The 24,675-nt window shown below is 44.7% G+C and overlaps 3 protein-coding genes across 5 annotated transcripts; all 3 read right to left on the bottom strand.

Moving 5' to 3' along the window:
* Positions 1-209: 209 nt before the first annotated feature.
* On the bottom strand, positions 210-3,379 carry LOC142204132 (E3 ubiquitin/ISG15 ligase TRIM25-like). The gene has a single exon (XM_075275398.1). The coding sequence runs from the start codon at positions 3,368-3,370 to the stop codon at positions 1,946-1,948; it is 1,425 nt and encodes a 474-aa protein (XP_075131499.1). The 5' UTR covers positions 3,371-3,379; the 3' UTR covers positions 210-1,945.
* A 1,534-nt stretch (positions 3,380-4,913) lies between these two features.
* On the bottom strand, positions 4,914-8,637 carry CYREN (cell cycle regulator of NHEJ). Of its 3 annotated transcripts, none has more exons than XM_075276481.1 (4): positions 8,548-8,637; positions 7,848-7,976; positions 7,564-7,639; positions 4,914-5,185 (listed from the first exon to the last, which is right to left on the bottom strand). In XM_075276481.1, the coding sequence occupies exons 2-4, from the start codon at positions 7,970-7,972 to the stop codon at positions 4,976-4,978; spliced, it is 411 nt and encodes a 136-aa protein (XP_075132582.1). In that variant the 5' UTR covers positions 7,973-7,976; positions 8,548-8,637; the 3' UTR covers positions 4,914-4,975. The 3 variants fall into 3 exon arrangements, with proteins under 3 accessions (XP_075132582.1, XP_075132583.1, XP_075132581.1); XM_075276482.1 differs by having other exon boundaries at positions 8,602-8,613; XM_075276480.1 differs by having other exon boundaries at positions 8,505-8,577.
* A 1,982-nt stretch (positions 8,638-10,619) lies between these two features.
* WDR91 (WD repeat domain 91) lies at positions 10,620-23,386 on the bottom strand. Its single transcript, XM_075275257.1, has 16 exons — positions 23,221-23,386; positions 21,778-21,909; positions 19,674-19,853; positions 19,234-19,440; positions 18,171-18,254; positions 17,718-17,836; positions 16,166-16,349; positions 15,878-16,033; positions 15,369-15,565; positions 15,033-15,183; positions 14,796-14,890; positions 14,555-14,717; positions 12,157-12,265; positions 11,760-11,872; positions 11,460-11,657; positions 10,620-11,304 (listed from the first exon to the last, which is right to left on the bottom strand). Exons 2-16 carry the CDS (start codon positions 21,898-21,900, stop codon positions 11,140-11,142), a joined length of 2,244 nt encoding a protein of 747 aa, XP_075131358.1. The 5' UTR covers positions 21,901-21,909; positions 23,221-23,386; the 3' UTR covers positions 10,620-11,139.
* Between the last annotated feature and the right edge of the window lie 1,289 nt (positions 23,387-24,675).

The following is a 24,675-nucleotide window of genomic DNA, read 5'->3' as shown; positions in this document are numbered from 1 at the left end:
GGTACCCCTTGAAATGGGTGTAGCTCAAAGCAGGGGGTGTGGCTATGCAAAATACCTTCATAACATGCCGCTCTTTGCTTCCTGTATGTTACCCTGAATAAGTTGGTAAGTATGGTTCACACTATAGAGGAAGTCTGCCCCGTCCTGTCTCTTCTATAGACTGAAATGTGATTAGTAAATACATGAGACATTCCCTTTAAGAAGCCATTTTATTTTAGTAGCAAACATGCAGATTAAATCACAGAAAATATAATTGTAATAATAATTTTATGTTGACATATAAACTGTAATATAAATCCCATCATCCACAAGTCATTCCATTTACATAATCTCATAGATAATACCCCTGATCCAAGGCCATGGATGGTTCCTCACACAGCTACCATATGGCGGCACATTGAGTAATATGGATCCATGTTGTACTGTAAAAGGACAATATACTAGCTGGGGCCTTCTACATGAGCAAGTCTGGTGATTTTTTTTTTACCTCCTAAACATATTTACCTCACAGGAGACAAATTTACCTCATAGGAGACATATTTACCTCACAGGAGACACATTTACCTCACAGGAGACACATTTACCTCATAGAAGACACATCTACCTCACAGGAGACAAATTTACCTCATAACGCTGGGTTCACACCTGCGTTTGGGGTCTCCGTTCTATGGTTTCCGTCTTCTGCATGCCAGAAGACGGAAACCATAGACCGGGTCCGGCCGTGAGCGGCGGTGAGTGTTTTAGGCTCTCCGCCGCGAAACCGGATTTTTTTATCCGGACACAGAGTACTGCATGTCCGACTCTGTGTCCGGATTAAAAAACCCGGTTTCGCGGCGGAGAGCGCAAAACGCTCACCGCCGGACATCTCTCTCACCCATTCAAATGAATGGGTGAGAGAGACTCCTGCAGGTTTCCGTATCCTGCCTGTGTTTTAGGCAGGAAACGGAAACCTAAGTACGGAGTGCCGGCGCAGATGTGAACGAGCCCTAAGAGACACATTTACCTCATAGGAGACACATTTACCTCATAGGAGACAAAGTTACCTCATAGGAGACACATTTACCTCACAGGAGACACATTTACCTCATAGAAGGCACATTTACCTCACAGAAGACCCATTCACCTCATAGACACATTTACTTCATAAGAGACACATTTGCCTCATAGGAGACGCATTTACCTCACAGGCACTTTTACCTCACAGGAGACACATTTACCTCACAGAAGACACATTTACCTCACAGAAGACCCATATACCTCACAAGAGACACATTTACCTCACAGGAGACACATTTACCTTACAGGCAACATATCTCATAACTGTACTGAAACTAACAGAAAGAATTGCTCAGGAATAGTGTGGGCTAGAGAATAAAATCCAATTGTACCGGAATCAGTGGACTCTAGCCCACTTATGTTTGCCCCTATAGTGGTGTGGTCAGGGGCATCAGTCTAAACACACAGAGAAACAACATTTATGTAGTCATGGTAAGGCTGAGTTTATATATACAATGGAGGTATATGTTGGGACCTTGGCTATACACCTACAACATATACCACTGTATAGATATACGAATGGAATACATCGACCCTACGGCCCATCCCTATAGAGTTCAGGCAGTGCCCAATGCTGAAGTAAGTACAGATCACATACTGAGACACCTTTGGGAGTCCCCAAATATTTGGGAGTCCCCATTCATTTTTAGACACTTAGATTGTGTGGACTTTTCCTTCTACCAATGCCCTCTCCAGATGTTTTTTTATCTCTATTTTGGGTCTCCAGTGACGTGACTAGAAGAGTTACCACCGGTGCTTCCCTGCAGGGGACATAAAACTAGTAAAACTAGGGGCTACATCATCCATTTTCACGATTAATGACAACCTTATAACTATTCCTAACTGGGGTACCATCATCCTTCACCACATTTGTAGGCTTGGGAGATCCTCAAACATTAGGTTTCTTAAACATAGAAGGATTCCTAACTGGGGTAGCATCAGCTATCTTCATGTTTGTAGGCTTGGGAGGTCCAAAACTATTAGGCATCTTAAACTTAGAAGGATTCTTAACTGGGGAAGCATCAGCTATCTTCATGTTTGTAGGCTCGGGAAATGCCCAAATATTAGGTGTCTTAGAAGGATTCCTATCTGGGGCAGCAGCAGCTATCTTCACATTTGTAGGCACAGGAGATCCCCAAATATTAGTCTTAAAAGGATTCATATCCATGGGCTCCAGAGATGCTTCAAATGAAAATACCATCGACCTAGGTGTGATAATCGTGGGACCTTCTATAACAGAGGTGGTGTCATCCTTCTTTCCTTTTAAATTAAGACTTGACTTTATTGTATCCACAATGTGTAGTAGCCCTGTGTGTATTGTGTCTGAGATGTAACCTATATCTACATCTTGGCGCTGTCTATCATGTCCTCCTGTGTCCTCATCACCTCCCCCCTCCTCAGGATCACACAAGTCACCTGTGTCTGGTTCCTGTAAGACAGTCAGTGGATCAGTCATGTTACACAGCTCCTCAATGTGCCGCATCTTCATGGACAGCTCGGCCTTCTTTATTTCCAGCTTCTGGATCACATCAGACAGTGACAGTGACTTTTCCTTCTCCTGCCTGGAGATCTCACTCAGGACCTTCTTCTCCAGGTCGTCCAGTCGTCTCCTGATGTCTATAAACAGGGCAGTGACTCTCTCGGCTTCTCCAGATGCTTTCTCTTGAGCTTTTCTCCTGCGCTCCTCCAGACTCTGGACTCTTTCCTCAGTCTCCTCTCTCTTTGTGGTCAGTTTCTGGAGAACATTTCTCAGTGTCTTCTTCTTCTTCTCAGAGACCTCATCCAGCATCTCCACCCGATGTCCTCGATGTTCTCCGGCCAAACTACAGGACACACAGATACAAGTAGCGTCCTCAGTACAGTAATATTCCAGGACCTTCTTATGGACAGAACATTTCCTCTTCTCCAGGGACATGGTGGGCTCAGTTAGGATGTGTTCTCCTGCCTTGATATGAGCTTTTAGGTGACCATCACACAGAGAAGCTTCACACGTCAGACAGGTCTTCACAGCAGGTACAGGAGAGTGAATACAGTAAGTGCAGCAGATCCCGGTAATCTCCTCCTGATGGCGCTCAGTAGACAGGATATGTTCTACTACATTACGTAGAGTTATGTTCCTCTGCAGTACAGGCCGCTCCGGATATTCTACTCTACATTCAGGACAGGAATAAACTCCAGACTCGTCCTGTGTATTCAGAACACGATCAATACAGTCCCGGCAGAAGTTGTGTCCACATCTCAAGGTTACAGGATCTGTATAAACGGTCAGACAGATGGAGCAGTCCAGCTCGGCTCTCAGGGCAGAGGACGCCATGGCTGACAGAAGAAGGAAGAGAGAAACGAAACCACAAGTCTCTGACGCTCACAAACAGGAGGGAGGACTTTCACTTCTACTCACAGGGCGGGGCTGTACGAAAGACGACCAACAGAGAAACAGAAAAGTTATATCCATAACTCAGGATCAATATAAAGGTTCGGAGAGATTGAGTAGAGGAACTGTTCTAGAAATCGTAACTCATCTTCCTTCTTCAGCTCCAAAACATCTCCTTTATCTCCAGATATCCAATACATCACTGTAAAGGTAACCATACACATTAGATGAACATCAATGGGGCTGGTCAACCATCAACTATGTATGGCGGCGTCTTGACTGTTATTTCCCTTCCCATGCACTGACCACTGTTTCTGAATACACTGTTCAGACCTATAGTCAAGTCATAGAAGTCTATGGAGCGGAGAGGGTGGAGGACAAGATCGTGGGGACACATGGCAGAGAGACAATGGACCATGACTGCACTGAATAATAATGTACATCATACTTCAGCTCTGTGAGATCAATCACTCACTAGAAGCTGTAGCTGCCCTCTTTATATCTCTGCCAGTGGCAGAACTACCACCACAAAGTCTGCTACGGGGTCCGTGACATTAAAGGGCCCAGCCTCCGAGGCTTTTTTTTTCTTTTTTATTACGCGGCCTGGTGTTGTTCAGGGTTGAGACACCCTGGAATAATACACTAGTTAATGGCCTACCATCTCCCTGTGGGGCTAGTAAAGGGGGTACTTACTAAAAAAGGGCCAGTAAATAGCACACACTGTATGGGGGACAATAAAGGGGCAAGATTCTGTGTGGGGGGCAGTAAAGGCACAGTATACTATATGGGAGCCAATAAAGGAGGCAAGATACTGTATGGCGGCCAATAAAAGAGGTGTTATATCATTTTGGGGCCAGTAAATGGGAGGTTATATCATGTGGGGTGCAGTAAGGGGGATGATATAGCATGTGGGGCCAGGGAATGGGGCAGTATACCATGGGGAGGGCAGGAAAGGGGTCATTATACTGCAAGCGAAAGAAAGTCTTATACCATGGGTATAATATACTGTGCGTGGAGTCAATAATGGGGGCATTAGAATATGTGGGGGCCAGCAAAAAGTGGAGGTGTAGATGAATGATTTTGTGTAATTTTTTTGGTAGCCTGGGAAGGGGGCCAGTGAAAAGTTTGCTATGGGGCCCGATCTTTCCTAGTTACACCCCTGCTCTCTGCTATTTGTCTCCACATCCTCCCCTTATGGTGGCCAATAGGGAGGCAATAAAGACAGCACCGGAACCCATGTTAGAGCCTCGGTTTCATACTCGGTCGTGTACATGAGGCCTTATAAAAAACAGTGGCCATAAGCCCCCCAGGACAAGGCTGAGGGTCACCGGTCTGTGCTCCAGCTACTGCCAAAGCTGCCGCTCAAGCACCCCCGAGAGGTCAGGAATTAAAGGGATTATCCAAAATTACCAAAACGTGACCGTCCTGTTTCCATTCACTGACAGCCAGCAGAGATCGTCAAGATGATTAGAAAATTCTGGAACTGTTCAGTATAAAAATATAAAACTTTATTTACATGAACACAGATAAAAACAGAGTCACAGATCATCAACTGAAGAAAATCTCCCTGACGTATTTTAAGGGATCGTCGTCAGAGTCGTCCTTTGGGTCGCCAGGCGATGCCGGGAGAGGTCCAGGTTTTTCGGGTCCAGGGGATATGGGGGGTTTCTTCTCGTCGTCTCTATCGGGGGAGGGCTCCTCCTTATCTTCTTGTAGTTCAGCCTGACTTTCTTCCTTGATGTCTCCCTGAGCTTTACCCTAGAATAGAGGACACCTTATATAAAGGGCCAACGCTGCAGATGACCCCATTACATTCCGCCATTACATTACGACCATGTCAGGACCAGCACCTAACTTTACACTGACCCTGCAAGGCCTTGTTATAAGTTATACTTCCCCTGTCCTACTTTCTGCAATAACTATATAGGCAGTGGCGTAACTAACGGGGTAGCGGCTGCCACAGGGCCCGGGACATTAGGGGGCCCCGCGACAACTGCCACCGCTGCTTTTTTTTTGTTTTTTTTTTAATAGGCCGTACCAGCTGGAGTTACTACAGCCGGTAACGGGCCCTATTTACTTACCGATTCTGTGCAGGGGCCACTATGGGGCATAATACTGTGTGCAGGGGCCACTATGGGGCATAGTACTGTGTGCAGGGGCCGTTATGGGACATTATACTGCGTGCAGGGGCCATTATGGGGCATAATACTGCGTGCAGGGGCCATTATGGGGCATAATACTGTGTGCAGGGGCCACTAAGGGACATAATACTGTGTGCAGGGGCCACTAAGGGACATAATACTGTGTGCAGGGGCCACTAAGGGACATAATACTGTGTGCAGGGGCTACTATGGGGCATAATACTGTGTGCAGGAGCCACTATGGGGTATAATACTGTGTGCAGGGGCCACTATGGGGGATAATACTGTGTGCAGGGTCCACTATGGGGTATAATACTGTGTGCAGGAGCCACTATGGGGTATAATACTGTGTGCAGGGGCCACTATGGGGCATAATACTGTGTGCAGGGGCCACTATGGGGGATAATACTGTGTGCAGGGGCCAATATGGGGTATAATACTGTGTGCAGGGGCCACTATGGGGGATAATACTGTATGCAGGGGCCAATATGGGGTATAATACTGTGTGCAGGGGCCACTATGGGACATAATACTGTGTGCAGGAGCCACTATGGGGTATAATACTGTGTGCAGGGGCCACTATGGGGTATAATACTGTGTGCAGGGGCCACTATGGGGGATAATACTGTGTGCAGGGGCCACTATGGGGGATAATACTGTGTGCAGGGGCCAATATGGGGCATAATACTGTGTGCAGGGGCCACTATGGGGTATAATACTGTGTGCAGGGGCCACTATGGGGGATAATACTGTGTGCAGGGGCCAATATGGGGCATAATACTGTGTGCAGGGGCCACTATGGGGCATAATACTGTGTGCAGGGGCCACTATGGGGGATAATACTGTGTGCAGGGGCCAATATGGGGTATATAATACTGTGTGCAGGGGCCAATATGAGGTATAATACTGTGTGCAGGGGCCACTATGGGGGATAATACTGTGTGCAGGGGCCACTATGGGGGATAATACTGTGTGCAGGGGCCAATATGGGGCATAATACTGTGTGCAGGGGCCACTATGGGGGATAATACTGTGTGCAGGGGCCACTATGGGGGATAATACTGTGTGCAGGGGCCAATATGGGGCATAATACTGTGTGCAGGGGCCACTATGGGGGATAATACTGTGTGCAGGGGCCAATATGGGGTATATAATACTGTGTGCAGGGGCCAATATGAGGTATAATACTGTGTGCAGGGGCCACTATGGGGTATAATACTGTGTGCAGGGGCCACTATGGGGGATAATACTGTGTGCAGGGGCCACTATGGGGGATAATACTGTGTGCAGGGGCCACTATGGGGGATAATACTGTGTGCAGGGGCCACTATGGGGGATAATACTGTGTGCAGGGGCCAATATGGGGTATATAATACTGTGTGCAGGGGCCAATATGAGGTATAATACTGTGTGCAGGGGCCACTATGGGGGATAATACTGTGTGCAGGGGCCACTATGGGGGATAATACTTTGTGCAGGGGCCACTATGGGGGATTTTATGTTGCCTGGGGGGGGGGGGGGTAGTGGTCAGTTGGTTGAGACATTCGGCGTCAGTCGGGGGGAAAGGCCATGTCAAAAGTTCGCCACAGGGCCCCGCCATTCCTAGTTATGCCACTGTATATAGGTTTCAGTCCTACTGTAAATCTGTTATTGCATCAGCGCGATACAAGGGGAACAACAGGCGAAATACAAGAGGGAACAGGGGGCACAGTACATATATCTGAGGGCACCAAACCTACAAAATTGGGGGCAGTAGCTACAAAAATATTGCAGCGGTCGAGCTCTAGCTGGAGGATCCTCGGACTCTACTGTATGAGAAGCGAACACTACAGAGACGGTGTCGGCCATGAGGGGCTGGGGTCGGGGTCGGAGCTCATCTATAACATTGATACTACGGACACCAGCAGTCTCCAGCAGTTGAGGAATGATGGCTGTCGGTGCATGCTGGGAGTTGTAGTTCCTTAACCCCTGATGACCAGGGATTACCCAGGTTACCTGGCTGAGGATCTCCAGTGCGTACTCCAGCAGCTCCCTCTCATTCATACAATACACCGTCCTCTTCCTGCCCGAACTACACAAATGGAAGCAGAAAAACATACAAAAATATTTTAAAAATTAAATAAAATAGAAAATTCAAGGGAAAAAAATCGCCTTCCAATTCTTCTCTAATGTCACTTTCCACTCCCATTGAGCCAGTCCAAACTCCCCGATCCCACCCTAGGACTGGAGGGCCCCTTTAAGAAGCCCCTCCCCCCAGACAGTGCCCAGTGACGTCTCACACTTGAGTCTTCTTCTTCCTCCTCGTTGTCGTCTCGGCTGTACACGGCTTCTTGGGGCAGGAGGTGTCATCGGTCATCCAGGACGGGAGGACCCGCTTTTTCACTTTGGATTCAGTGTCGTCCATTCCCCTGGAAGAACAGAAAAAAATGTTAAAAATATAACAAGTGCACCCTATCACAACTGCAGTGCACCATCATAACCAGTGCACCCTATCACAGCTGCAGTGCACCATCATAACCAGTGCCCCCATCATAACCAGTGCACCCTATCACAGCTGCATTGCACCATCATAACCAGTGCACCCTATCACAGCTGTAGTGCCCCATTACAACCAGTGCACCCTATCACAGCTGCAGTGCCCCCTTACAACCAGTGCACCCTATCACAGCTGCAGTGCACCATCATAACCAGTGCACCCTATCACAGCTGCAGTGCCCCATTACAACCAGTGCACCCTATCACAGCTGCAGTGCCCCATTACAACCAGTGCACCCTATCACAGCTGCAGTGCCCCATTACAACCAGTGCACCCTATCACAGCTGCAGTGCCCCATTACAACCAGTGCACCCTATCACAGCTGCAGTGCCCCAATACAACCAGTGCACCCTATCACAGCTGCAGTGCCCGATTACAACCACAGATCCCCCGGGGTCACCTGAGCATTTAACTCTCTCCTTGCCACTTCCCTCCTCCTCTACTTGCAGCGCTGCTCATGACTTTGCAATCTCAAGGCTCCAGCCTCTCATTCTCACCCGTCCTCAGTCACTTCCTCATTCTGCAAGAACTACATCTCCCAAAATGCAGCACAAACTGGAGGGGCGGGGCATAGCACAGACACCATTACGGTGTCCGGACAGCAGGTGGCGCTGCTGCAATAGGAAAGGATTCAATATAAGTAGCTGGGCTTTGTCTGTTCTAACACCAGGTGGCGCTGCTGATAATGTAAAATACATGGAAAGGCTTCATCAGTCTGTATTATACAATCAGTGGCTTTGGATACTTTGTACCTGCAGGTGAGGGCAGGGCTTGGCTTAGATACACAGTGCAGCTGCCTTTGGATACTTTGTACCTGCAGGTGAGGGCAGGGCTTGGCTTAGATACACAGTGCAGCTGACTTTGGATATTTTGTATGCAGTTAAGTGCAGAACTTGGCTTAGATACACCATTCAGCTGACTATTAACGTCACAGCCCATAGACATGCATTGGAGCACTGACAACATAGCGGGCGCACAATCCATACCCAGTGTGCCCACCATAGCTTTGTGGCTGGTGGGCCCAGCAATAACACCCCTTTAAGAATTTTTATTTATTATTTTTTCCCAAATTGCAAAACTAACCAACTCATCCTCTTTCTACTATTTTTCCGCTGTAGAGTCTGTACAACTGCTGCACACAGCTGACTATTCTGCTGAATCTTACATTGATCTGTCAGCACCCTGCCCGAATGTGCCAGGAGAACGGGAAAGAATCCGAATGATTAGGGCAGACAGAACCCAGACTGTACCAGAGTGTAGAGTGAGAGCACCAGGAAGGACTCCTCAGCATCAGTGTCTGTCATCCCAATGAGCTGTAGAAATGAGTAAAGCTGTGCTGGGATATGAGGGCTAATGGAGACAGCAGCAACATCCTAAAGACACAGACATTACAGGGAACAGAACACTTATGTAATAACAGACACTGATGCTGAGAAGTGTATGACATCACACTACCTCCCCTGAATAGTCAGCCATGAGCACTTCCCTCCCAGTAATACATGATTGATGTAAGGTTTGTGGCCCTCACTAGCTCACATGTATCAGCACATTCTTGGATCACATGCATCATCACTAGCTCACATGTACCATCACATTCTTTCAACAGACCATAAGGAATTTCCTGTGCTGACAGACACTGATGCCGAGGTGATCCCTTATGAGCTGTAAAAGGAGACATCAGTCTAGGTAAAGCTGTGCCGATATGAGAGCTACTGAGGGCAGCAGCTTCCAAGAGGCCTAACATACACAATGTATTACTGGGAGGAGCTGTTCAGGGGAAGGGAGGAGGAATGATACACTCCTCAGCATCAGAGTCTGCCATGACAAGGGAGATGAAATTCTAACGGCCTAATATAGACAGCAGTATCCTTGGGACAGACCTCAAATCCTGAATGTATTACTAGGAAAGGGAGCATACGTGGCAGTCTATCCCGGTGAAGGAAGGGGGAATCAGACTCCTCAGCATCAGTGTCTGTCATGACAAAGGAGATAAAACTCTAATGGTCTAATATAGACAGCGGTATCCTTGGCACAGACCTCACATTCAGCATGTATAACTAGGAAGGGAGCACATGTGGCAGACTATCCAGGTGGAGGAATCAGATTCCTCAGCATCAGTGTCTGTCATGACAAGGGAGATGAAACTCTAATGGTCTAATATAGGCAGTGGTATCCTTGGCACAGACTTCAAATTCAGCATGTATAACTAGGAAGGGAGCACACGTGGCAGACTATCCAGGTGGAGGAATCAGATTCCTCAGCATCAGTGTCTGTCAATGAAAATAATCTTGCTAATGGGCTGTAGGTAGATAAATCCATACTGCAATGAAGCTATGCGCTTCATCCTGGGCACACAGATCTCACAGTACATGGTATATGACAGGGTTAGTAGCATGGTCAGGCAGGACCTGATGGGGGAGCAGACACAGGGGGCGGCCCCTGCCTTTTGTGACAATTTAACAGTTCCAAATAAGACACAGACTCCCAGATTATCCTTATCCCCGCAGCGGGGGGAGAGAAACACTACGTATGGTTTATTGGAGTAATACAATAATAATACTGTCGATTCGTGGTCAGTGCTGGAATGTATCGGCGGCGGCCATGATGGCGTCTGCACCAATCCTGAGATGAGTCACTGAAGGATCTTCTGTTCGTGTCTGTAGAGCGGCTGCTACATCTGTCTCCTTTGCTTGGTCCCGGCAAAAAGCCCTTGAGATGGAGATTCTACCCAGTCATTTTTTGGATGGGTCTGTTTCTGGGAAAGCTGGGTGACAACTAATATGGACGGCATTGCAGCTCCCGCAGGGGTTGTCACCCAGCTTGGGGTAGGTCCATCTCCATATCACTGCAGGACTAGGCAGCTTTACTGTTTAAGGGTTCGGAGGAGCAATGCAACTGCATAATGGATGTCACCCAGCTTTCCCAGAGACAGATAAACCTAAGAAATCAATGAGCAGGACTTGAAGGAGTAGAACTTTTCACTACACAGGGATTACGGTGGAGCCAGAAGCCCCCTTTATGCTCTAGAGGGCGGGTTAGGATTTCTGGGCCAGCAGGGTGGTCAGTCTGATCTTTCCATCCATGGAGGCGGTCAGGCAGGTGCCACACTCCACCGCCGTGCTCCAGTCCACAGTGACTACAGGGGCCCGGTGCCCGCCCAGGGACAGACAGTTCTCTAATGTGCTACCGTCACTGTTCAACTGCAAAGGACGGAAAACACAGAAAAGACAAAGTCAAATAAAGTTACATGACAAACTCAGCTCTGCTACATCAACGTGTCGGATATTGCTCCAATAATGGAGTCCACACTGCGCCAGGAATCGGTAAAGTAGCTAATACTACACAACAAGGTTACCTTATAAATGACGCCACCATTGCTGGAGCACGTCAGCATGTAGTTGCCCTCCGAGTCGAAGGCAAAAAGTCGCCCGCGAGGGAACTGCACCTGCTTGTACCCGCTGTACCCAGACAGCATGAAGGGGCCGGTGGCGTCGGGCGGCAGCGAGTATTCGGACACCTTCTGACCGCTCTTGTGAATGTTCCATTGAATAAACTGGTTAAAAAAAAAAAAAAAAAAATTGGAAACAATCAGCAAGCTGCTGATGACGGATCTGTTATTCTGATTTAGTATTTGGCCCTATACGTTGTCACTCACCTTCCCATCCTCCCCGATACTGTAAACGGCATTCTCATCATAGCTGAAATCTACAGAATACACCTCGCCCTTGTGCGCCTCCCAGCTCATCGCGCACTGGTGCTGCTGCATATCTAGGGAGGAAAGAGACGGTTACCATATAGGCCAATGGGCACAGCGCAACGCTTCTTAAAGGGACAGTACGCCTGCCTACGAAAGAGGAAAAAATCAACACAGAAAGCAAATACAAAGCGATAGATAACACAAGCGAGCAGAAATATGGCAGAGAAAACAGGGATTTAGTGCTTTCAAAGCCTCTATTTTGATTGGGGTGTGGCTAAGAGGTGGGGCTTAGGAAAAGGGGTGGAGTTAAATAGCTAAATAGATACATCCTGAGGTGCTTCATTGTGCCAATTACCAAAAAGTCGGATGACGCCGTCTGCAGCTCCGGTCACCAGAAGATTGCCGTTGTGATTGAAAGATGTGCAGTTTACAGCGATAGGAACCGGCTCCAGAGAGAACTGCAGCTGTGGAGGAAAAGAAATGCAGGAATGAGATGTAAAGTAACTGCCCCTGTATTGTAGGAGAAGAGATAGGGGCCTGGAAACTGATAATAACCAGCAGAATAGTGAGCGCAGCTCTGGAGTATAATACAGGATAAGTAATGTAATGTATGTACACAGTGACTGTACCAGCAGAATAGTGAGCGCAGCTCTGGAGTATAATACAGGATAAGTAATGTAATGTATGTACACAGTGACTGTACCAGCAGAATAGTGAGCGCAGCTCTGGAGTATAATACAGGATAAGTAATATAATGTATGTACACAGTGACTGCACCAGCAGAATAGTGAGCGCAGCTCTGGAGTATAATACAGGATAAGTAATGTAATGTATGTACACAGTGACTGTACCAGCAGAATAGTGAGCGCAGCTCTGGAGTATAATACAGGATAAGTAATGTAATGTATGTACACAGTGACTGCACCAGCAGAATAGTGAGCGCAGCTCTGGAGTATAATACAGGATAAGTAATGTAATGTATGTACACAGTGACTGTACCAGCAGAATAGTGAGCGCAGCTCTGGAGTATAATACAGGATAAGTAATGTAATGTATGTACACAGTGACTGCACCAGCAGAATAGTGAGCGCAGCTCTGGAGTATAATACAGGATAAGTAATGTAATGTATGTACACAGTGACTGCACCAGCAGAATAGTGAGCGCAGCTCTGGAGTATAATACAGGATAAGTAATGTATGTACACAGTGACTGCACCAGCAGAATAGTGAGCGCAGCTCTGGGGTATAATACAGGATAAGTAATGTAATGTATGTACACAATGACTGCACCAGCAGAATAGTGAGCGCAGCTCTGGAGTATAATACAGGATAAGTAATGAAATGTATGTACACAGTGACTGCACCAGCAGAATAGTGAGCGCAGCTCTGGAGTATAATACAGGATAAGTAATGTAATGTATGTACACAGTGACTGCACCAGCAGAATAGTGAGCGCAGCTCTGGAGTATAATACAGGATAAGTAATGAAATGTATGTACACAGTGACTGCACCAGCAGAATAGTGAGCGCAGCTCTGGAGTATAATACAGGATAAGTAATGTAATGTATGTACACAGTGACTGCACCAGCAGAATAGTGAGCGCAGCTCTGGAGTATAATACAGGATAAGTAATGTAATGTATGTACACAGTGACTGCACCAGCAGAATAGTGAGCGCAGCTCTGGAGTATAATACAGGATAAGTAATGTAATGTATGTACACAGTGACTGCACCAGCAGAATAGTGAGCGCAGCTCTGGAGTATAATACAGGATAAGTAATGTATGTACACAGTGACTGCACCAGCAGAATAGTGAGCGCAGCTCTGGGGTATAATACAGGATAAGTAATGTAATGTATGTACACAATGACTGCACCAGCAGAATAGTGAGCGCAGCTCTGGAGTATAATACAGGATAAGTAATGAAATGTATGTACACAGTGACTGCACCAGCAGAATAGTGAGCGCAGCTCTGGAGTATAATACAGGATAAGTAATGTAATGTATGTACACAATGACTGCACCAGCAGAATAGTGAGCGCAGCTCTGGAGTATAATACAGGATAAGTAATGAAATGTATGTACACAGTGACTGCACCAGCAGAATAGTGAGCGCAGCTCTGGAGTATAATACAGGATAAGTAATGTAATGTATGTACACAGTGACTGCACCAGCAGAATAGTGAGCGCAGCTCTGGAGTATAATACAGGATAAGTAATGTAATGTATGTACACAGTGACTGCACCAGCAGAATAGTGAGTGCAGCTCTGGAGTATAATACAGGATAAGTAATGTAATGTATGTACACAGTGACTGCACCAGCAGAATAGTGAGCGCAGCTCTGGAGTATAATACAGGATAAGTAATGTAATGTATGTACACAGGACTGTACCAGCAGAATAGTGAGCGCAGCTCTGGGGTATAATACAGGATAAGTAATGTAATGTATGTACACAGTGACTGCAAGCAGCAGAATAGTGAGCGCAGCTCTGGAGTATAATACAGAATAAGTAATGTAATGTATGTACACAGTGACTGCACCAGCAGAATAGTGAGTGCAGCTCTGCAGTATAATGCAGGATAAGTAATGTAATGTATGTACGCAGTGACTGTACCAGCAGAATAGTGAGCGCAGCTCTGGAGTATAATACAGGATAAGTAATGTAATGTATGTACACAGTGACTGTACCGGCAGAATAATGAGCGCAGCTCTGGAGTATAACACAAGATTAGTAATATAACCGTCCTTACCTGTTGTTTCATGGTTTTGGTGTCCCACAGTAGTAGTCGTCCTGGCACTTGGTTGCCTCCATTCTCCCCTCCTCCAGGGGAAGCTGGATCTACGACTGATGATGGGGCCGCGGCTGAGCAGACAAAGGATGTCCCACTGGGGTTACAAGCCAGAGACAGAATCCTAGAAGCAGAGACGTCTTCAGTATCACTTACATTACACACATCTTAGTCTATGGCCCTCTGTATACTCGGCCCTCACCTCGGCATATCCTCCGAGATCCCGATCTCACATAAGTTCTTCTTGGCTTCGGTGTCATACAGGCGGACGGTGCCGACCTCACTTCCCAATAAGAGCTACAGAGCAACAGCAGGGAGAAAGAACAGGGACACAGTTATACAGGATCCATACCTCCAAGCCTCTAGGTGTCACCCTGGAAACAGGAGGTATGTGGTGCGTCGTACTCAGCTGTCAGCCATGGATGTTGCCCACACTCACCAGCCGGTCCCTCTTAGTCGCCCACTCCAGGGACAGGAGGGCAGATTTGGAGATGGCAGAGGCCTTGGTCTGCATAATACCGTCGATGGACCACACTTTGATGACGCCATCTACGTCCAAGCTGGCGACACGCCGACCCGAGCAATCCACCCTGGAGGCCAAGAGAACAAAGGCGTCAATACACAACAGGTAAATCTCTCTCCGACCCTGTTAGTTTGTTACAGTGCGCCCTGCCAAATTTTATTGTGTATATAGCAGAAAACATTATTTTAAGTGGCGCCCCCTAGTGGCTTAAACAGGAAAAACAGGCGGGGAGTGCGCAGTCATGTGTATTACCTGCAGTGCATGATGGACGAGTGGTGCTCCCCATACTCATCCTGGCTGAGTACTATAAACGGCTGCTCCGGTTTCCCTCCTTCGCCGGATGAGCTCCCCTTAACCCCCTTCATCAGGGCGTCCACTGGGTCGTGTTGCGATTCCGGCCGAGGCTCGGCCTCTGCTTCTATGGTCTCGGGCTTCTTCTCTATGCTTTGCTGGAAAGAAGAGGAAACAGAGTTGGACTCGGTTGGTCATAGTTCACATTTTGCATCCTTCTGGCATCCATGTGAGTTTTCTCTCGTGCGGCCCCCAGTGACTGGAATTGTCTTCCCAATCTCAGTCCTGGCCACTTGTTAAAATCTAAAAACAGGTCTTAAATGTTAGCTATTTACTAATGTCCACCTAGCTGCCCATTGGACGGGATAGTCTGAGAACCTCTAGTCACTGACTACCACCCCATGTTAGCACCCCCCACCCCCAACCTGATATGAGGCAGCGCTCTCAGTCCAATATGGCCGCCTCCTCACCTGTGACTGGGTCTTAGAGAACAGCTCCTTCCTCTCCTGCTGTCGCCGCTGCCTCTGCTGCACCATGCTGGGGTCGGAGGCAGCGGGGACGCCAAGGACATTAGACAGGCCTTTCACCTCCTTAGTCGCGCTGAGGATCTCTTTTGTTTTCTGGACCTGGAAAGAAAAGGAAGTGAAAAGCCACCAAGGAAAAGTTACATACACACTATTGTTCTCTGTTATCAGCCACGTCAGGCAGGTGTGGACAATGTAAAAGGTACAAAGGTACAGAAGGTCAAATGACTTTACCTGACTGTTCCCCGATTCTTTTTTCAGTGGGAGACCAACAGCGCTCTGAGTAGGAGACGACATGGTGGATGGAGGGGGTTTGGTGACTACCTTCTTACTCTGTGGGAGCAGAGAAGAGAGGAAACCGGAAGTCTTCTGAGACTGGACCGCCGATCCAGAGGTCCTCTGACTGGAGATCATGGTGCTGGGAACAACAACATTACACATACATGTCAACTGCACATAGGGGGCGGTATTATAGTAGTTATATTCTTGTACATATGAGTAGTATTATAGTAGTTATATTCTTGTACATATGAGTAGTATTATAGTAGTTATATTCTTGTACATAGGAGGTAGTATTATAGTAGTTATATTCTTGTATATAGGAGCAGTATTATAGTAGTTATATTCTTGTACATATGAGTAGTATTATAGTAGTTATATTCTTGTACATAGGAGCAGTATTATAGTAGTTATATTCTTGTACATAGGGGGCAGTATTATAGTAGTTATATTCTTGTACATAGGAGCAGTATTATAGTAGTTATATTCTTGTACATATGAGTAGTATTATAGTAGTTATATTCTTGTACATAGGAGCAGTATTATAGTAGTTATATTCTTGTACATAGGAGCAGTATTATAGTAGTTATATTCCTGTACATAGGAGTAGTATTATAGTAGTTATATTCTTGTACATAGGAGCAGTATTATAGTAGTTATATTCTTGTACATAGGAGCAGTATTATAGTAGTTATATTCTTGTACATAGGAGTAGTATTATAGTAGTTATATTCTTGTACATTGGAGCAGTATTATAGTAGGTATATTCTTGTACATAGGAGCAGTATTATAGTAGTTATATTCTTGTACATAGGAGCAGTATTATAGTAGTTATATTCCTGTACATAGGAGTAGTATTATAGTAGTTATATTCTTGTACATAGGAGCAGTATTATAGTAGTTATATTCTTGTACATAGGATGTAGTATTATAGTAGTTATATTCTTGAACATAGGATCAGTATTATAGTAGTTATATTCTTGTACATAGGAGTAGTATTATAGTAGTTATATTCTTGTACATAGGAGTAGTATTATAGTAGTTATATTCTTGTACATAGGATGTAGTATTATAGTAGTTATATTCTTGAACATAGGATCAGTATTATAGTAGTTATATTCTTGTACATAGGATCAGTATTATAGTAGTTATATTCTTGTACATAGGAGTAGTATTATAGTAGTTATATTCTTGTACATAGGAGCAGTATTATAGTAGTTATATTCTTGTACATAGGAGCAGTATTATAGTAGTTGTATTCTTGTACATTGGAGCAGTATTATAGTAGGTATATTCTTGTACATTGGAGCAGTATTATAGTAGTTACATTCTTGTACATAGGGGGCAGTATTATAGTAGTTGTATTCTTGTACATTGGAGCAGTATTATAGTAGGTATATTCTTGTACATTGGAGCAGTATTATAGTAGTTACATTCTTGTACATAGGGGGCAGTATTATAGTAGTTATATCCATGACATATTATATAATTGACAGATTTCACTCACAGTTCAGAGTCTCCCAGGCGATCCATGTTGGACACATAGTGAGGCAGTTTATGGTGCACCATGGGGCCATCATCGCCTTCTTTTTTTAATCGGTGTGCTTCTGCCTGAAGAGCGAAGAGCTGAGAAACAAATGGAGACTTTATTAAGTGTAACATAGTGGCAATCCCTTTAAGAGATACAAGTCTTAACATTTTTCTAACAGACCTTGTTATGTGTAACTGCAGGCTAAAGTGTACTGCTGAATCTGATCAGTGGGGGACAGCTGTCATTGGGCAATAGATATCAGAAGAGGGACCTCCACAAGTACATTTCCCAATTCTCTTTATCTGCACTGCTCTCCTTATACTTCAAGTGTGTTCAAATCTTTCCATATCCAATCTCTAAAACATTAGCGATCGTCATCACCAAACACTTCAGGTGTAGGACAGTAGATATTACACGACTGGAACCAACCTTCTGTCTGAGCGCCTCATTCTCTTCCTGTATGTGGAAAATTCTCTGACACTCGGCATCAAAGTTGAGGATAGTGGGAATAGGTGAGGGTTATTATTAAAGGAAACCACGAGATCTGAAGAATTTACATATATATTTACACACACATTTAAAATATTCCTAAAATACTGAATAGCTGAGTTATATCCTGTATTATATTCCAGAGCTGCGCTCACTATTCTGCTGGTACAGTCACTGTGTACATACATTACATTACTTATCCTGTATTATACTCCAGAGCTGCGCTCTCTATTCTGCTGGTGCAGTCACTGTGTACATACATTACATTACTTATCCTGTATTATACTCCAGAGCTGCACTCACTATTCTGCTGGTGCAGTCACTGTGTATATACATTACATTACTTATCCTGTATTATACTCCAGAGCTGCGCTCACTATTCTGCTGGTACAGTCACTGTGTACATACATTACATTACTTATCCTGTATTATACTCCAGAGCTGCGCTCACTATTCTGCTGGTACAGTCACTGTGTACATACATTACATTACTTATCCTGTATTATACTCCAGAGCTGCGCTCACTATTCTGCTGGTGCAGTCACTGTGTACATACATTACATTACTTATCCTGTATTATACTCCAGAGCTGCACTCACTATTCTGCTGGTGCAGTCACTGTATACCTACATTACATTACTTATCCTGTATTATACTCCAGAGCTGCGCTCACTATTCTGCTGGTACAGTCACTGTGTACATACATTACATTACTTATCCTGTATTATACTCCAGAGCTGCGCTCACTATTCTGCTGGTGCAGTCACTGTGTAGATACATTACATTACTTATCCTGTATTATACTCCAGAGCTGCGCTCACTATTCTGCTGGTGCAGTCACTGTGTACATACATTACATTACTTATCCTGTATTATACTCCAGAGCTGCGCTCACTATTCTGCTGGTGCAGTCACTGTGTACATACATTACTTATCCTGTATTATACTCCAGAGCAGCGCTCATAACTCGGCCCCGTATTCTGCTGCTCTCAGAAAGGATATGCATGCACTGAAAGAGGACACTGAGGAAGTTGTGCAGGGACACGGTGAAGGTGTCGGCCCACTGACGGGAGAAGTACGTGGAGAAGGTCGGGTTGATATCAGGTGCAGGAAGGAAAGGCAGAGCGAACCACTCCTTCCACTCGGCCTGGTTCTGCAGCTCCGGCGCTTGCTTCTGGAAGAAGTCATGTGCTTTGTCCGTCCGGCTGCTCTGTAATATCACATCATGTATACTGGGATAAGGAACTCAATGTCACAACCAAAGCAATGGCTATAGCGGATGTTACAGTACAAACAGTGACCTCTAGTGAACTGCCTGGGCCATAAAGAAATCTCGCTTTACAGCCTACAGCAAACTGTCACAAGGAGTATAATGACAACACTAGAACACTACAGGATAAAGCAACTATACGCCCTGTGTCCAAGGTATATACACACACGTACCTGTATAGTGCAGACCAGATAATAGCGGAACAGACTGGTCTTCAGCTTGTTGACCGTGGGGCGGTAGACATCTTCCAGCCTGCTGAAAAGTCGCCGTTCTAGGTACCCCCAGTAATCCAGGAGCCCGTTCAGGTCATAGTTGTGGATAAACTGCAGTAACTGCTCCACAATCCGATCCACCTAAAAAAAAAATTTTTATAAAAAACATCAAATGTTAGGAAAGTTGGGTGACGACCTATACGGTCGGCTTTCCCAGGAACCTGAATGACAGACCTGGAAGGTCTACGAGCGGAGTGTGACGGATGTACCATTGAGAAGTCTGGTAAAGATGAATGAGAGAGCTGTATTACCTTAGATATCGTCACCCAGCTTTCCCAGGACCCTGAATGACACGCAACACAGTTTCCCAGGACCCTGAATGATAAACCTCACACTTATATACCTTGACAGGAGCAGGGGATGTTTCACTTTTTAACAAATGAGACCAGCCCTAGGAAAGCTGGGGCACCGTGCTTGTAACGGCTAAGGTATTAGTCATCACCCACCTTTCCCAGAACCCTGAAAGGCATACTTCATAGTTATGAGTGATACAAGAACGGGGGATGTTTTACTACTTAACAATGGAGCCCCGATACAAAGGAAAGAAAAGCTGGGTGATCCTGCCTGTGGAAGTGGTAATGGCAGTGGTCTTGGTGGGCACCCAGCTTTCCCAGGAACAGATAGAACTGCCATAGAACTGCACAGAAGAGGCAAATACTGGGACTTGTTTTTTTTTCTTTTTGAGGAAATTAGAAAATTTTGAGGAAGTTGACATTGGACGCCATCCAGATCTCTCTACAACAGGCGCGGCTGAAACGAAATACATAGATTTAACCCTTTCTTGAACAGTTTGAAAAAAAAAAAAAAAAAACGTATTCTGGGTTGAACCTCCAAAGTGGTGTGAAATCCACCGCCCGCCCGGCAGAGGCAAAAACTGCTGTTCTGTCTCCCTCCCCCATGCTTTACATTACAGCTCTGCTTATTCAGATTGGCTCCTGTATATCAGCACAAGGACACAATGGTACAGGCCACTCCCCTACACCAAAGTGTAAGATCCCAGCGGTCCACTAGTTCTCACCTTCGCATATAATGGCGGTATGTTGTATGGATCGGTATTATGGCGCCAATTAGAATGCCAAAAAGTGTAGTGCAGGGCCACCAAAACCCAAAATTATAGGCCCAAATGTGGCCTCAATGGTTCTCGTTACTATATGTAATCCATGTGGCCTCTCCTCAGGCGCGGCTCCAGATATGGCCACTGGGAGGCGGGCTCACGGTAAGCATCAGCTGTGATCAGTGGCTAAAACCTATCAGTAAGTGTGAAGTTTCCCTGCAGCGCCACCCCAGGGGAAATAAGGTATTACACGCTGCCTGCTCAAATAAATGGGCTGTCTTGAGTGATGCAGGACAGGACAAATCCTCCAGAGATAGTCACAAAAAGTGTCTACTATAGTCAAGAAAATAGGACCCCGACCAGAGGACCTCCCCCTTTATAACTCCCCATTAGCACATAGGGTTTTCTAAACCTTACAATCCCATTTAAAGCCCACCATCACCTCTTTTCATACTGTAATAGCCACCCCTCCCCTGATTCCAGCACAGTTGAAATTTTTTCTCTAGCCCTCACCATTCCAGAGCAATCAGGGTTGCTAGTTTGTGTTATCTAGACTCTCTAATGACCAGTGGGTGGTGTCAGGTAGGGGCAGGCAGGGGGGCGTGGCTGAGAGCTCCAGTGTGAAGGCTTTGAGCCACACCCCCTTGAATGCTCCTCATCACACATCTACATCACACTCCCTTGCCTGCTCCTGCCTGACACCACCCACTTGCCATTAGAGAGTCTAGATAGCATAAACTAACTACACTGATTGCTCAGGAATGGTGGGGACTAGAGAAAAAATTCCAACTGTGCCAGAATCAGTGAAGGGGCGGCTACTAAGCGATGAAAGCGTTGTAGACGTTGGAGGTAGTGAAAGGTCATCTTTAAATACGTGATCGGATTGCCTGATTTTGCAGCAGAGAAACAGATGAATAGGCAAGACAAGAAAACCACCAGGCGGTGACTTACACGGAAGCCCTTCTCCTTATCTGCCTTGATGTCTGCCTCAAAGTGCTTCAAGGTGTTGGTGAAGCCCCTGAAGGTCAGGTACTCCCTCACCAGGTCATCGGTGCGCTCCACCGCCGACGTCATCCCCGATGTCTTAATATGGGAAGAAAAGAAATCATTAAAGTCTAGGAGTAAGAAGATCCTGAAGAAGAGCGGCGGCCATGTTGGATCTGTCCACTGAAATGAATGGTGGATGTGAATATCCACCATGAATATAATACAATATATGTTTGATATAATATAAACAGTAATATAACCCAGAGATTATAACCTGTAACATGAGAGAATATGATCTAGGATGTAAAATATATGGTAATATAACCTGTAACATATCTATCATGCTGGAGTGTAATATGACCTGTACTGGTGATATAATATAGTAATAGAACGTATAACCTGTAATATAACACATATATCATACTGGAGTGTAATATGACATATACTGGTGATATAATATAGTAATAGGACTTACAGTATAACCTGTAATATAACACATATATATCATAATGGAGTGTAATATAACCTGTACTGGTGATATAATATAGTAATAGAACCTATAACCTGTAATATAACATGTATATCATACTGGAGTGTAATATAACCTGTACTGGTGATATAATATAGTAATAGAATCTATAACCTGTAATATAACACATATATCATACTGGAGTGTAATATAACATGTGATGGTGATATAATATAGTAATAGAATCTATAACCTGTAATATAACACATATATCATACTGGAGTGTAATATAACATGTGATGGTGATATAATATAGTAATAGAATCTATAACCTGTAATATAACACATATATCATACTAAAGTGTAATATGACCTGTACTGGCGATATAATATAGTAATAGAACCTATAACCTGTAATATAACACATGTATCATACTGGAGTGTAATATGACCTGTACATTATAGCTATGTAGTTGGTGATATAATATAGTAATAGAACGTATAACCTGTAACATATATCATAATGTAGTGTAATATATAACCTATACATTATATTAGAGCCTAGAATATTACATGTATACTACAATGGAGTGTGGAATATAATAGAAGTTTTGCAATATGTGACTAGATAAAGCAATAGAACACACATGATAAGAAAACCTGTGATACATAACATATAATGAGATAACTGATAGTACATATATCATGAAGTATAACCTATATAGTATATAGTAAGCTGTAATAGAACATGGAGTGCTATATGCCCTATACACTATATATACACTATATTACAGTGTAACTTATATCACACGTTATAGGTTACATTACTAGACTTATACTGTATATAGATTGTATATCATGTTATATGACGGGTTACACACAGTTCCATACTGAGTTTCCCTTATCCCCCGCTGCACATGATCTGCCCCCGCTGTTACCTCTTTGCCCCTGTGTGCTGCTGCTGCTGTCACTGTGCAGGCTGCTGTGGCTGCTGCTGGCGGGCGGTCACATGACAGGGGCAGGAAGCGGCGGTCACATGTGAGAGTCCCCTATAGAGAGCGGCCGAGACATAGAGGCCTCTCACATCCGCCATCATGGGATGAGAGCGAGGCCGCCCCGTCTGCACTGCCGTAATCCGCCGCCTGTCGTGACCGGAGCTAGAGGATGCCGCTGTATTACATTAGGATACATTGTACCATCTGTATCTAGTCATGTGTGACCCGGATGGCGGCCACATAGTCTGCAGCGCCGTACACAATGCAATGCTGTGTCCTGTGTCACTCAGTTCTATTACAAGATACTTTACTATACTTTATTATATTATATTACACTATACTGTTATATTATACTATACACTATACTATGTTAGTTTATATTACACTATATTATACTACATTCTGTTATCTTCATATATATATATTACACTACATTATATTATATTACACTATATTACACTATATTCTATATTACACTACATTATATTACATTATACTATATTATGTTACAGTATATTACACTATAGGTTAGGGTCCACACTTGCATCGGGCTCTCCATCGTTTGGGTCTGTCAGGGGACCCGAAAAACAGACCCATAGACCCCTCCTTAGAGGACTTTTCACCAATTTTTGTCATAATCTGCGGCGGAGTTCCCTATGGAGACTCTATATTATATTATATTATATTACATTATACTAGGTTACACTGTAATAAATTCTAATATATTACACTACATTATACTACTGTATATTACACTACGTTATATTACGGTATATAATACTACTGTATATTACTCTGTTATATTACACTATAGTCTAGGTTAACACTTGCGCCGGGCTCATTCAGATCCGCTGGGGGACGCGAACGACGGAGAGCCCATCTGTTACAACAGCAGTTACCTGCGGACCCCACAGACCCCTCCTTGGAGGACTTTTCTCTTCACCGATTTTTGACAGAATCTGCGGCGGAGTCCCCTATGGAGACTCTATGTTACACTATATTATATTATATTATATTACTCGGATGCCTCTTGTGTCATCCCCTCTACCTCATAGATTGTAAGCTCTTGTGAGCAGGGCCCTCAGTCCCATTGTGTGAAATGACTTTCTTTGTAATGTATCTTTCTGTCTGTATCTGAACCCTACAAATTGTACAGCGCTGCGGAATATGTTGGCGCTATAGAAATAAAATGTATTATTACACTATATTATACCATGTTACACTATATTATATTACACTATATTATTCTTGGTTGCACTATATTAAATTACACTGTATTATACTAGGATACACTATATTATAGTACGCTATATTATACTATATATAACACTATATGATACAGTATTACACTATATTATACTACATTTCACTATATTATATTACGCTATATTATACTAG

Source organism: Leptodactylus fuscus, chromosome 5 (genome assembly GCF_031893055.1).
Source record: "Leptodactylus fuscus isolate aLepFus1 chromosome 5, aLepFus1.hap2, whole genome shotgun sequence".
Lineage (NCBI taxonomy): Eukaryota > Metazoa > Chordata > Amphibia > Anura > Leptodactylidae > Leptodactylus > Leptodactylus fuscus.
The sequence above is the reverse complement of the archived record's forward strand: the minus strand, read 5'-3'. Positions and strand labels throughout refer to the sequence as shown.

Excerpts from the sequence above, each read along its gene's own strand:
- LOC142204132 (XM_075275398.1), bottom strand. The coding sequence starts at position 3,370 with ATGGCGTCCTCTGCCCTGAGAGCCGAGCTGGACTGCTCCATCTGTCTG.
- CYREN (XM_075276480.1), bottom strand. Across the intron at positions 7,640-7,847 it reads AGGAAGAAGAAGACTCAAGT|TTCGGGCAGGAAGAGGACGG; the intron begins GTGAGACGTCAC and ends CCATTTGTGTAG. Across the intron at positions 5,186-7,563 it reads CACTGGAGATCCTCAGCCAG|GGTAAAGCTCAGGGAGACAT; the intron begins GTAACCTGGGTA and ends CCTCTATTCTAG.
- WDR91 (XM_075275257.1), bottom strand. The coding sequence starts at position 21,900 with ATGACGTCGGCGGTGGAGCGCACCGATGACCTGGTGAGGGAGTACCTG. Across the intron at positions 15,566-15,877 it reads TCTCTAAGACCCAGTCACAG|CAAAGCATAGAGAAGAAGCC; the intron begins GTGAGGAGGCGG and ends TCTTCTTTCCAG. Across the intron at positions 12,266-14,554 it reads CCAAAACCATGAAACAACAG|CTGCAGTTCTCTCTGGAGCC; the intron begins GTAAGGACGGTT and ends TTTCCTCCACAG.